The sequence below is a fragment of the Mirounga angustirostris genome, unplaced genomic scaffold, assembly GCF_029215605.1.
Source record: "Mirounga angustirostris isolate CCGP_5_RB_7025 unplaced genomic scaffold, mMirAng1.0.hap1 SCAF_9, whole genome shotgun sequence".
NCBI classification, from domain to species: Eukaryota; Metazoa; Chordata; class Mammalia; order Carnivora; family Phocidae; genus Mirounga; species Mirounga angustirostris.
The window spans coordinates 2,523,948-2,537,818 of record NW_026991717.1 but is presented as its reverse complement, the minus strand read 5'-3'; the positions used below and the strand labels follow the sequence as shown (position 1 = coordinate 2,537,818).

The following is a 13,871-nucleotide window of genomic DNA, read 5'->3' as shown; positions in this document are numbered from 1 at the left end:
TCACCTGTCCTCCTGGCGTCCTTGCCCCACCACCCGGTACCACCCTAGGCCTAGGACCATGTCTCCAACCCAGCCAAAACCAGCTTTGCAACTGTTTTGTGTGGTAGATTGTGTTTTCCCAAAATAGCCCCACAGCGTCTCCCCTCGCCTTGCACCTGGGCCAGCGCCCCCTGATAAGGTCCAGCAGAAGATGCCTTGGGGCTCCGAGGCCGGCTCATAAGAAGGACACACCTTCTACCTGGCTCTCACCCTTGCACCCAGCCGCCACGTAGTGAGGAAGCCCAGGCCCGGGGCGAGGCCCCCTGTGAGTGTCCAGGCTGACGGCCCAGCTCAGTTCCCGGCCAACAGCCAACATCAGCTGCCAGAGGTGTGAGAGAAACCCTCTGGGTCGTTGCAGCCCCCAGCCTCTGAGTTGCTCGGGCGGATGCCCAGGAAAGCAGCATGGCCTGTCCCCTCCGAGCCTGCCCACATGGCAGATTCGTGAGAAAAGCGAACGCTGTCTGGGGTGTGAATCGTTACACCGTTAGAGGGCTTGGAAAATCCGCAAAGCAGGACATGGATTTCATACCAAACTATAACCTATCTGTTTTATTTACAGCACCACAGTATAATCATAACGCTCTCTAGACATAGTCTGTATCGGCCATCCCGGAGTGACTCTCCCTTCCTTTGGGGACAACCCTCTTGCTGGGTGGCATCCCAGAAGGTCGGGACCAGGGCAGCGGCCTCCAGGAAGCACATCTCTGCTTCTCCCCATCCGGGCGGGGATTAGCAGCGACCCTGAGAATTCGCGGCTGTGAGGAGCGAGGTGAACTGGCTTTGGCACGGTTACTTGGCCTAGGGGTCTCCGGCTGCTGTGGTCCCCTTGGCCTGCAGGCTTTTCCTCCTGATGACAATCGTGACCGGTCCATCAGGCAACGTCTTGATGATGTTCCAGGCTTCAAACCGCGTGAGGCCCTGCATGGCCGTGCCAGCCAAGTGTAAGATTTCATCTCCTGGTTCGACGGTCTCGCTCTGCTCCGAGGCTGCCCCTGAGGGGGGAGGAGAAGATAACAGGTTGCACGGATGACCAGGGAACAAGGAAGGTTACCTCCGACCCTCAGTGTCCGAGGAGCCAGGACAGCTCAGGAGGGAACAGGGTGCCCATCCCTCAGGAGCTTGGCGGTGGGTCTGAAACGAGGCATCTCCTCAGACGGTGACCTCGAGGTGGGCACGTCACGCTCCAGCTCTGTGGCCCTTGGGAAAGGTGTAGCCTATGTGTCCCCAGAGAAGGGAGGTTCTGGGCAGCCCCGAGCCCAGAGCCGGGTTGAGGAGACTTCATGGATCATAGAGGCCTCTGGGGAGCGGCTCCCCTGAGCCTCTATGGACACCAGCCCCACACCCTGGTCCACATGTGGTCTCTCCCCTTCTAATGAGCTCCCTAGACACCGGGCGGTGTGGGAAGGGGACTGGTGAACCTTCACGGTGTGCTATCTCTGAACGGTCTGGAGGGGACCCCTGCGTGCATGTAAGAGGACATCGTGTATGGCTTTCATCTTTCAGAAGAGTGTTACTTTATTGTTTATATTAAAAGAGGATTTCCCATCCGTTTGATATTCAGAAATAGTGACTAAAGGCCAATAGTAATGAGAATAAAAACCTGCTGAAGTATTTCGGGCCCTTGTGCCTATCAGGTGTCCTGCTAACACTGCGTGCGGGACAATCGTCCCTTTGCACCTGCCAGGTGCCCGAGGACTCGGGTAGCCAGCCGAGCTTCAGAGCTGCTAGTCCACCTTCGAAAGTCAAAAACGTCTTTCCAGAGTTGGGGTAAACATGGACTCCTGGGGACCCCCCCCCCAGTGAGCCTCCGTGCACCTGGGTCCAAACACACCCCACAGCTCTGTGTGCATGAGGAGCCCCCGCCCCGGGGGCCGTGGTCTCTCAGCAAGTGAGAGGCTGAGCTGGGGCCGGAACCCGGGTCCCTTGACTCCTGCCCAGTGCTCTCTGCCCACAGATCCCCACTCTGCGGTGCTGGGGTCCAGCTTGAGGAGCAGCGAGGAGTCAGTGGGAGCTGCAGGCCATTCACGATGTTCACGGGAAAACCCGAGTGATGCCCACTTTCAGCCGGCTTGCGCCTCAAGCCATGATGAACAAAACATCAACGTTTTGAATAAAAACAGGGGCTGATGGGTCCAGGGTTAGAGGGAGGCGAGTGAGGCTGAGTATATACAAGTGGAAAGACTCTGTCCTTATTTTAAACTTTGATATTTTGTTCATTATGGATTTTGTTTAATTAATTTTAATTTTCAGAAATAGCGCGTTGATGGGACGCCTGGGTGGCTCAGTCGGTTAAGCGTCTGCCTTCAGCTCAGGTCATGATCCCAGGGTCCTGGGATCGAGTCCCGCATCGGGCTCCCTGCTCCGCGGGGAGCCTGCTTCTCCCTCTGCCTCTGCCTCTCTCTCTCTCTCTATCTCTCATGAATAAATAAATAAAATCTTTAAAAAAAAAAAAAAGAAATAGCGCGTTGAGATTGGCTACTGCGGGTTTGGGGGCCCCCTTCTGTGCTGCGCCTCGGGCCATGCCTGCCCCGCCTAGCCTAGTCCCAGCCCTGCCCAGCTGAACCAAGCCCAGGGCTCAGTCACTTACGAGGACCCAGCAGGTGAGAAGGAGTCAGGTGTCCTGAGCCGAGGAGAAAAGCTAGAAAAAGCAGAATCGAGTCCCTACGTGGCCGGCCTGCCTGCCTGCCTCCGGGAGGGCATGGGGTGGTGGGAACCCCAAGCTCTGGGGCACTTACTGGAATCTACAGAAACACACAGCTGGAGAGAGTGCAAAGACGCAGATGCACACCACACCTTTGAAAATCCTGTTCACGGTGAGAGGCTTGTCCCCGAGCAGGGAGCCCTTCCCGCCTTCCAGGCTGAAGCCCAGCCCCGCAGAGGTCTTCTGCAGCGTCACCGTGTGCACCGTGGCCTCTGCTGTGGGGGGAACACAGGGACATTGTCAGGGACACCCTCCTCCAGGAAGCACGTGAGCCGGGGAAGCCCACCTGCTGGACCAGCACCCATGCCCACGCACATATAAACATGGACACGCGTCCCCAGCAGCCTGCCGGGCAGGCCACGCATGACTGAGTGGTCCCAGCAGCACCCACCCCACGTGGCCAAAGGCGATGTGGCCCACAGGGCCTCCGCCAAGCTCGGGGGCACTTACTGGAATCTACAGAAACCTCGCTGGCCACAGAGACTGAGGCCGAGGAATCCGTGGAGGAGTTCAGGTCGGGCGTGGCCTCCAGAGCCGGCTTCCGGGTGACAATCACGGCTTGCCTGGGGTCCCGAGCTTGGCGGAGGATGGCCAGGGCATCGTTGTGTGTGGCCCCTTTGAGGGACTTGCCGTTGATGGATAGAACCTCATTGCCCTTCTGAATAGTTCCCTCCTGGGAGGCCAGCCCGTTGGGGAACACTCTGTGGACCTGAACAAACCAAAGGAAGTCAAGACCCAGGAATCACCCGGCGTCAGATCCAGATCCTTGCTGGAGGATGACCCGGACCAGTTAGTCAAACCTAGCCACCCAGAGCGGAGATCGCCAGCAATAATGGCCAGACTGGTCCTCAGAACCCTTCCTAACACAATGCCCTAGCCACCCCTTGTGGTCTCCTTTCAGCAAAATATGTGGGATTTTTAAACATTTCATGTTTTTGCCTCTGCCTCTTTAATGAGGTCAAGTCTAAAGTGCATCATTAAGAGGATTGCATGACAGCATGCACTGGTGGTCACTGAGATGTGCTCCATCGTCATGGAAGCCAAGCTGTCTGTTTCTCTAAGTTATTTTGGTGTCCGGAAAATTCTGTGATGCCGTCGGATGTGGCAAGGATCCCCAGCCTCCATATGAGACCCAAGCATGAGGCAGAAGCTCTGCTGGGCATCTGAGTCCCTCTGCCGTAGTCCCTCCACGTCCAGCCCCCGCCCCCCCGCCGCCGCCCCGAGTCATGGGGAAGATGGGTTTAGACAAGCCAGTGAGTGCCCATCATGGCCCTCGGTCATGGACGGGGCTCAACATTAGTTCTCTTGCAATGACTCGGGAAAGGAACCGAAGTGTTCACGCATGGAGGGAGAAAGAGGAAGTCTGGCGCAGATGCCTGGCCCATGTGCGTTGCTTCCTCCTGGTGTTTGAGGGGCTGCCGTGTCTCGGGGTGGCTGGCCAAATGGGGTGGAGAGAAGTCACCACTCGGGGCAGACCCAAAGATCCCAAGTACTATTCTCACAGGCCAGTTCTCACTTCTCCTCCAATGGAAAGTCAACTACACAGCCAGGAGCCCCCTTGTAGTCCGCTGCTGCATGCTTAGGGACAGAAATAGGTCCTGGGTGGTTTTATGTGCTTTTTTTGTGGTCGAGAGCCTGCTTGCAGAGAAGGAAGTCCCTGCTCACACATGGGAGGCTCTGAACTGACCAATAGGAATGGGCCAGGTCACCCGCCAGGAGGTGTGGTGTGTTTCATGCTGGCTGATGAGGAGCTGGAGGGTATGTTTCCAGCTGGGCAAGGGGATGCGTGTGAGCCCACATATAGAATACACTGTGACAACACAGCCATCGACGAGGACAGCGCACCCCGCTTTGGAGACAGGGAGCGGCCATGTCACAGCTCGGTCCATGAGGATGGGATGGCCAGAAACCATCGGGTCAGATAGACAGGTGGACTACTCCCAGTGCAGATCAGACGGTGTGGGCCGGAGTCATGGGGTCCACAGGAGGAGGTGCAGGTGATGGGGGGCAGCTGCCTCCCCACTCTCCCCCCAGGCTCCAGCAGATCCCCAGAGAACGGGGGCTGGACCACGCAATCCGAAGGCTCAGGGTGCGGCCTGCCTTGTGCTCTGTGAACCCTCGCGGGAACTGCTTCTTTTTCTTTCCAGCGTGGCCCCAGTGCCCCAACCGACCATCAGCAGCCTCTCCAGCATCCAAGCCAACCCCCCACCGACGGTCCCAGCGGGCAAATCCAGGAAAGCAGCCTCCTTTACAGGACCCGCCTTCCCCAGGTGTCTTTCTATCCAGGTGAGGCCCCTCGGCATCCAGGTGAGCTGTGCTATGTTATCAGGGCCACGTCTTCAGTCGGCTGTATGGCTTTCCATGAAGGCCCCCGTGACCATAAACCATTCCTGTCTAAATGTTCAGTCGCGAACAGGTTACTGGTCTCTTTGTCCAAAACAAGAGACACTGAATAAAATTTGCTTCTAATTTTTGTTGTTGTTGACTTGAAATTCGTGTAACATACAATGAACCACTTTAAAGTGTACTCTTCAGTGACATTCGGTGGGTTGGAGTTTTTTAAAATGTCCCTCCACACAGAGTTTTTTTTAAATGTCCCTTTTAACCCCGGGAAATTCTGATCTAGCAGTCCTGATGTGAGGCTGAGACACCTGTAATTTTTTTTTAAGGTTCCACAAGTGATTCAGATTTCCCTTGGCATATTCAAGTCGTTTGGGGTCCACAGAGACCTTCCTTGTTCAGTGAAGGATCACGGTGAGGGTAGAATATGGAGTCATGTAGGTGACGTGACTATACTTCTTATAAAGGATGGGGTACCAACAGCTCCCCTTCAAAATCCTGCCCAGGGGCCTGGTGCCAGCCACTCGTCTGACCCCCAGAGAGGCCCTTCCTAGCAGGTGTTCCCTCTGCTGGGGCCATTGGCTCTCACGCACCCCCAGCGCTGGGCCACTCACCGTGATCACTTTGTTCTCTAGGTCCGCTCCTCCTGCCAGGCTGAACCCAAGGCCAGCCCCTTCCTCCTTGTGCAAGACAGTGACGTGGATGCTGTCTAATTGCTGTGGAAGGAAACACATATATTAAAAACATGCGCCACGCCAGCCTGAACAATCTAAGGAGCAACATCAGGCTGACTCGATCTCCAAGCCCAGCATGGCCACATGCCAAGTTCTATCCCTTCCTCAACCCTGTTCCGTCATCCAGACCAAGAGTGCTGTATTTTCTGGAGTTGCAGGTAGTTTAGGAGAGAAAAGGCATGTGTAAAGTAACAGGTGCGGGTGCCTGGGTGGCTCAATTGGTTAAGCGACTGCCTTCGGCTCAGGTCATGATCCTGGAGTCCCGGAATCGAGTCCCGCATCGGGCTCCCTGCTCAGCAGGGAGTCTGCTTCTCCCTCTGACCCTCCCCCGTCTCATGTGCTCTCTCTCTCATTCTCTCTCTCTCTCTCAAATAAATAAATAAAATATTAAATAAATAAATAAATATAAATAAATTAAAAAATAAAGTAACAGGTGCTGCTCTTTTCCCCTCCTGGCCACCCCGCCGGCATCCACACTGGTTCGGACAGGGCTGGGTGCCACTAAGTCAGCTGGAAACCCAGCCCGTTGGAGAACACGGCTCTGCCATGTTCTGCAGAGAACCAGGGAGCCCATCTCCTATGCTGAAGAACCTGGTGCAGAAGAACCCAGTGCTACCCGATGGTTCCCTTTCAACAAAGAGAGAAACCAGATGCCCAGGTATCCGTTCAGGTTTTATCATCTTTAGAATATAATAATTGTAGCAGTCACCACGCAGACCAAATAAAATACACGTGAGGTCCACGTGGCTCTCGGGCCACCAATTTGTACCTTGGTGCTAGGGAATAACCTTACATCAAAGAATTCCCTTGCTCTGACCCCACGAGAGCTCCTGGTGCGCAGCTGACTCTGTGATCCCTTGACTGGGAGTCCCCAAGACCCAGGGGGATGAGGGTACCTCTCCACCCACCTCTACCCCAGCGTTGGCCCAAATCTCCCCACTTTGACCCAAGTATCAGGTTACCTGCTCTTGCCCAGCAGAAAAACAAATGGCCTCCCAGTGACACCCTAGACAAGACAGCTCTTTGTTTTTGACACAATACTTTTGACCCTGTTATTCCATGTGGAATGAAGAGCTGGGGGATGATGGTCCCAGGGTCCGGGTGATGAGTGAATCACAGCCCAGAGCGTCTTGTGTGGCTCAGGCTGAGCCAACACCTTTGACCTTGGGAATTTCAGCTATGATGCCTCCTTAATGCTTTCACCCCAGTCTGGATGATTCTGGTGCAAAAAGCCATTGCAGATCCGGGACGACCCAGGAGGGGCAAGCCCTTGAGCTAGTGCTCATTTGAGCTGAGCTGACCTCAGCTCTGCCTGGCCACTTCCTCTCCTCGCATCTTTGGGGTATGCTCAGGAGCATATGGGAAGTGGGACTTTCACAATGACTTGAGGGAAACGGGGCGGGGGGTGCGGCTTGCAAGCCCTGGGATCGATCACTTCTCCCTGTGCAGGGGAGGTCTCCGCGGTGAGAGCTGGTAACCCATGGCTGCTTATAACAGCATGCTCCCGTGAAGCAAGCGTCTCCCTGGACACGCACGCCTGGCCAGCAGCCCGTGGGATGGAGACGTGGCACAGAACTTAGAGAAAGAAAACTCTTGAGCCCTACCTTTCTCACCTACAAAATGGTTGAAAAGATGCAATAAGCCAATGATTAAAAGCACTCAATAAGCTACAAAGCTTCCCTCGAGTGGCGGGTCTTACTGTGATCCAGTGACGCAATGTCCCTCTCCCATGGGCAGGACCCCGGGGGCCGCTTCTGCATCCCGTCTGGCCACTGTAAGTGCTTACAAAGGAAGCCTACCTTTAACGTCGCTTCATCTAGAACCTTCACTTCCTCAATGAGATTCTTTAATTCCTCAGAGCTCAGCAGGGAGATGACCAATTGGCCAGACTGAGGGGAGCTGTGGTCCCAGCTGTCAGCTTCCGTGGGCTCCCCGAGCCCCTCTGTGTACTCTCTCAGCTCTGAAAGGCTTTCATAGAGAAACAGCACACGGTACGAATCAGAATATTAGTAAGAGCTCACGATCATTGTGTAATCACTCTGTTCCAGGCATGGGGCTGGGCACCGACATGCATTCTGTAATACGATGTAACAAATCTGAGTAGATGCCAGCATCCCTCCACCGAAGCCATCAGGACATTGAGGCTTACGGAGGGTGAACCCTTGTCTGTGCTCACACGGCTGTGAAATGCCCAGATCCGGGATTCACAATCACAGATCATGGTGTGTCGGACTCCCGGTCAGGGTTTCCAAATGTCAGCACCTCACCCCAGGGTACAGCGGATGCTTTGGACAGTTGGCCCCAACACCGCAGTCGGATCATGGCCATGGCACCTCGCACACACTCACCTCTGCGCTCCTTCACGCCTGCCCTCAGTACCTGCGTATCCCCCCCATTATTAGCACCTAATAACCACAAATAGTGCCCATGCACCCAGCAACTGGCCTTCCTTTTCCTCTGGAACGTGTTTTGATACCTGTAGCCAGCTTTTTTTCAGCTACGCCTCATTCTTTGCAGGAAACTGTGGTTTCAATGGGAAGACATTTTTCCTCCCTCTGATGGGCAGACATTTACTGCCAGCAGGTGAAGAGATTCCGCGGCAGAGTACATTCTGATGGTGAGCCTCCCAGTTCCAACTGGAGAGTAGCTTCTCAGCCAGAGAGAGCCAGCTCCTGGGAAACCTCAACTTTATGGGGCGTCTCTACATCTGCCCGGCTCCCGGGAGCTACCCATGGGGTCGGTCTGGCTCTTGAGACCCTGCTCTAGATGTGTGTTCCAGGCTCAATCCTGTTCCCTCCCAGGCTGTCTGCTGGGGCTGGAACATGAAACATCAGGGTCAATGGGTCTCAAACCTTTCTCAGCAGTCTAAGAATAAGAAGTAAAGCTGGTAAATGCAGAGTTGTTCCAATTCAAGGCAGGATCTCATCCCACAGTGGGAGCCCCGGGGAACTGGAGCTCCCCTCACCCCAGGGAGCAGGTCCTGCGCACCTCCTAATCTCAGCGGAAGGGCAAACTGAGCGTGAGGAGCCCGCTCGTGGCCAGGGAGTCAGCGCCAGAGCTAGGACTGGGTCCCAGACATCCTGACGCCCAGTCCAGGGGCCGGAAGCCACGTACAGAGTATGTGTGGATTCCTTCAGGGGGTGAGGAGGGGAGAGGGTCATCCTCTGCCGGCTCCAGTCTGAACTTCCTGAGCAGGAGTGGGACACGTCTGATGTGCATTCGCTTTCCAAACCTCCATGGGCCACGCACCAGGGACCACCAGCGCCTCCCCACCCCCAGACCAGGGGTTGTGAAACTCCTCCTTCATACGGAGGGTGTAATGCACACGCCCACGCCCAGGAAAGAACAGGTAGAACAATCCCTTAGGGTACCCGAGACGTTGTTTTAAATAAAGTTATGCACGGTTATGAAAGAAAGACGAGAAAGAACAGGAAGACAGGAAGCTGGAGGAGATCCTGGGCACACTCACTTGAGTGAGAAGCCTGTGTCCGAGGCAGGAGCTTCCGCAGAACTGTTCACAGCTGGGGCATCCCCGGCCAACGACGGGGGAGAACCCCCTTCCTTGGGGCTGCAGGGAGTCTGGCCCCAGGAGACGGAAGACGGAAGGCACAGCAGGGACTTCATGACCGCCGACGACACTTGGCTGCTGATGGAGTAGAGCTTGCTGGTCTTCTCATCCAGCAGCTTCGTCTCCCAGGACTGGGTCCTGGACAGGGGGAAGCTCCGCGCCCGCTGACCCGGCATCTTGACAACAGGGCCTCGGGGCTCCTCAGTCCGTGAGGACAACAGCCTCGAGAGAGGGTCGGGGTCAGGGAGGGGGCTTTTCTGGCTGGACTGCTGTCCTGGCAGAGGCGACCCCGACACACTCGGCTCACCGGTCTCGGAGGAGGTGGGCGAGCCCCGCGGCAGGTGCTCTTCCTCCGCTGGTTGCGGCTGGACGGTGGGGGCGGCCCCTCGGCCCGAGAGGCCAGCGACCTGTCCTCCCGCTTGTTCCCCAGGAGTCTGTGCTGCTTCCCCCCAGGAGGCCTGCAGGCTCAGTCTCTGCGCTCCTCTGTTGGGCAGCTGTGAGGAGCCGAAGGTCTCAAAGGAGCTGATCCTCTGTTGGATGGAGGAGGAGAAGGTCCGAGTGGGTGGCCCCGGGCGCTCCCGGGGCGCGGGGATCGACTGGGCCGGGGAGGCCGCGTCAGGCGGCCGCCTCGGCTCCAGGGCACGCGTCCTCAAACTTTTCAAGCTTTGGCGAAACCAGGCTGGCTTGGGGGCCACGGGGGGACCCTTCTTCACGGTGCCACTGTCCACCGACTTGTGAGCTTTGGGAGCACCGCCCGTGGCATCCGGCTTGGGCGGCGTCCCGTCTGGGGGGCCCCGCACCCCGTCTTCTTCACCCAGACTGACGCTGGGTGGCAGAGGCAGGTGGCCGTGGTTCTCGCTCATGATGGGGCTAAACAGGTTTTTGATGCAGTCAGAAATTCTAACCCAGGGGTCTTCGGTGGTGATATCAAGGCTACAGTCCATCCGAGCCTGCCTCTTAAGGAGGGGGTGTTTGGCTGGGGATGTTTGAATCCCTGGGGAGCAGAAACAAGGCCCAAGCTGAGCGTTACGCCCCTGTCCTGGTTTCAGAGCTAGATAGCAAGGAGCGTTCTGGGGGCGGAGACCAGCCCGTGTGCTGGGCCCTGGTTGGGGGGGCAGCTACACCACATCCCCACCCCCGGCACCATTCTCTGCACCACAGAACCAAGACTTAGCTTCTCTGCATTTTAGAGCTGGAAGGGTCTGCAGAGAATATGTGGGCCAATCTCTGGTATTTCACAACTGAGAAATCCAACATCCACACGGGTAAGGGATCACCCGTTGGCACAGCGAAGGCGAGACCCCACAGAACCTCCTGATTCTTAGCGTCCTTTCCACTGCACTAAGGCAAACTGCTCATAAGTCATTGCAAATTTAAAAGCCAAAGTAATTTTAGTATCTTTTAAAACTTGTAAGCCAAAGGTCCCAGATTGGTGGCCATTCTTGCTTTCAATCACCCATCTCATTAAAAAGCACTGCCAAAGTGCGTGCCTTCAGACGGGGCACACCCCAGCTCACCTCGGTTCTTAACCCCCTCTCGCTGCTCAGCATCTTACATATCTGCGCATCCCCTCTAGAAAGGTGGGGAGACTCTCTCACCCAGAGACAGAGCGAGGCCGGCCCCCGAGCCCCACGCAGTAAAGACGCCAAGTGGACGTGGACCTTCCCGTGGCCCCCCCACCCCGGTCTGACCTTGCCCTGGTGAAGAGTACGCTGCTCTGGATTTGTGCTCTGGGGGATGCTTGATACCCGGAAGCAGCCCAGCGTGAGGAGGACTGACCCCTGCTGTCCCCGTCTCTGTGCGGGGCCTCCAGGGAAGCAAACCGTGAGAGCGTTAAGCCTCCAAGGTATTGGAGATGCTCTGCATAATCCGGAAGAGCTGCGTGGTTATTATGCATTCCGGGGCTTTGCCGGGGGCCCCAGGCCTCCCAGCCTGGTTCTGCATTTATCTGTTGCTCTGTTGCAAGGGACTGTCCTAAAGCTCCGCAGTCAGAGGTCCTGCCAGGAAGCCCTTGGCACACGGGGGTGAGGCACTCTTGCGAGCAGAGCACCGGGCTATTCTCTGCTGTGTTCCTCAATTGGGGTGACTAAGGGAAGGGAGAGTGGAGGAGGGGAGCCCACCACTGTGGGGCACCTGCTCAGGGCGAGATGGGTCAGATGTTTCCACTCACAGCGCCCCCCCCAACCCTCCGGGAGCCACACATGCACTTTTCACGGAGCGTTTCTCCAACAGGCATATGGTGGGTATAGCCACTGCTGCTGGGGAGCTCCTTCATGGCCCGACCTGGCTTGCCCCGCTCTCTGTCCCTCTGTCCCTCCTCCCCTCCAGCACCTGGCACGGAGCCTCAGGAAGCCAGCATTCGCCAGCCTCACGGACACAGCGCCCGCCCGCGAACGCGATGCTGCATCCTCAGCCTGGGACACGCAGGACGCCGCGCGCTCGAGTGCCGTCCCCCTCCGTCCTCCCGCCGACTGCCCGGACCGAGCCCCTCCACGGCATCGCCAGTCCGACCACGGGGTCCCCAGCCTTCATACGTCCTGCTGCACGGGCACCTCGGGGCTCCTGCCTGCTCACCAACCTGCACAGCCCTCGTCGGGCACAGCCCTCCGTCCTCAGCGCAATCCCACATCCTTACCTCGTTCCTGGACCTTGACCCAGAAGGTCCTTCCTTCCTGCCTTCGGGAAGCCCGAGCTGAAAGCCTACCTGGGCTGCCTCCTCTCCTCCCGGGCTCGGCCTCCGAGCAGGGTGGCGTCGGCGGGCCCACCGCAGGCCCCGGGGAGCAGGTAAGGGCGCGGGGGGCTCTCCCTGCTGAGTCTTCCTGCAGCAGCGGTGATGGTGGCAGCTGCTCTCCGGCTTCCTGTGGTGTAAACAGGAAGCGAGGCCACGTGAAAACGGTGGCCTCCAGCCGTGAGAGGCCAGGCGCACGCGGGCTGGCACTGGAGAGCCCGCGCCCAGCTGCTCCCATGACGGGCTCCCCGGCGGCTCTGCACACGGGGGCCCCTTCCTCCCCGGCGCTGCCCCCACGGCTTCCAGGGAGCCCGCGTCCTGCACACACCTCCTCCTTGCCGAGCGTCAAGGCCCTGGGGCCCGTGTGACAGGGACACAAAGCTTGGGGTGTGGAGGGCGGCTGCCTCCAGGTGAAGCCCTGCCCCGGGGAGGGGGAGAGCCGGCACCTGGCCTTCGCAAACCTCAGGTGAGAACACTCGGAGGCGAGTGCGGGCCAGCCCCTTCCCGCACGGCTCTCCATCACAAGCATGCCACAAGGATGCCAGGCCCTCGGGACCTACACCTCCGCTGCCCTCTGCCGCACCTGCCGTGGCCTGGGCAGTCCCTGGCCACCGTGTTCTCCCCACGGAGCCTGGATGCGGTCTCAGGCTCCTTCATGACGCAGCCTTGGAAGGAGCCGGACCGGCCCCCAAGCGCCCATCTCCTACTCGCCTGGAGTTTGCATCCGGCAGCACCAACGAGATGCCACCAGGGCTCCCGAGGAAGCAGAGGGGTGAACGAGGCTCCCTAGAGAGATGCTTTTTGTCTGGTTCTTGAGCAAAGAGTACGAATTTCCCAGGCAAAGAAGCAGAAAGGAGAGCTCCGGAGAGCGGGACACAGAGAGAGGGACAAGCATGACGCCGGCCCAGGCAAGAAGGAGAAGAGAAGTGTCATCACAGGGACGCTTCCATGTTGGCCCATCTGCAGGAGCAACGCCTGGAGACACTGTGGTGGCCTCCATGTTCTTCCATTCCACAGGCAGGTGGAATGACGGGCTGCCTGTCCCACAAGGCTGCAGGCCTCCTCCCCAGAGCAAGGAAAGAAGGGGGAATAAATGCATCACTTGGGACTAAAACAGAAATGGCAGACGTCCGTGGCCCGAGATGAACATCTACGTTGGCAAAAAAACATTCTCTGACAGAGAGCTACAGAAGCTAGAAATGTGTTCACAGAGCCTTGTCCCCCACCCCCAAGGTCCCCGTTGGAGACCTGAGCTCGGGGAGAGCCTTTGGAAATACAGGGAGACCACGCAACTCAGGACCCACTGGGCTCCTTGAACTAGTCCTTTGAAGAAGCAAGGCTTGGCCATGGCATTCGGAGCTTGAAATACTAGGCCGGTGGCGTCTGAGACCCTCATCACGCAGGAAAAATGACACGTGGCTGGAATTCAGCTTTGCTCATTTGGGAGCTCCGTAGGGTGACATTTGTCTACACCCGTGAATCGCTGACACTCTGAGAGGCTGACACTCCGGTACCAACCACAGTGGTCAAAGCCACTTTGCCTCTTGGAAAAGACGCGAATGTGTTTTGTTGTTTCGTTAATGAACTGATATTATACCCTCTTTGTGGGAGGGTGGTTTTTTTTTTCTTAATTAGCCCCCGAAATAAATCCAAGTTTACTCAAATTTCTCCGAAAGCTACTTTGAGCTGCTTCCCCAGCACAGTGCTCCGTGAGTGAGGGAGAGAGGGGAAAGGAGAAAAGACAGACGTGTGGGCTTACAG

At 57.2% G+C, this 13,871-nt stretch overlaps 1 protein-coding gene across 5 annotated transcripts in view; it reads right to left on the bottom strand.

Annotated features, from left to right (window-relative positions):
- Positions 1–573: 573 nt before the first annotated feature.
- The window catches only part of IL16 (interleukin 16), a 100,613-nt gene continuing 87,315 nt past the window's right edge, over positions 574–13,871 (bottom strand). For 2 of the 5 annotated variants that reach the window (XM_045899292.3, XM_054513273.2), the window contains 7 exons: positions 12,018–12,240; positions 9,284–10,376; positions 7,614–7,782; positions 5,695–5,796; positions 3,191–3,449; positions 2,833–2,955; positions 574–1,031 (listed from right to left, as the gene is read on the bottom strand). In XM_045899292.3, the coding sequence (XP_045755248.2) occupies positions 838–1,031; positions 2,833–2,955; positions 3,191–3,449; positions 5,695–5,796; positions 7,614–7,782; positions 9,284–10,376; positions 12,018–12,240 (2,163 nt within the window). In that variant the 3' untranslated portion in view covers positions 574–837. Of the gene's footprint in view, positions 1,032–2,832; positions 2,956–3,190; positions 3,450–5,694; positions 5,797–7,613; positions 10,377–12,017; positions 12,241–13,871 lie in introns of those variants that run through there. The other 3 variants (XM_064569790.1, XM_045899293.3, XM_064569791.1) reach the window with 3 other exon arrangements.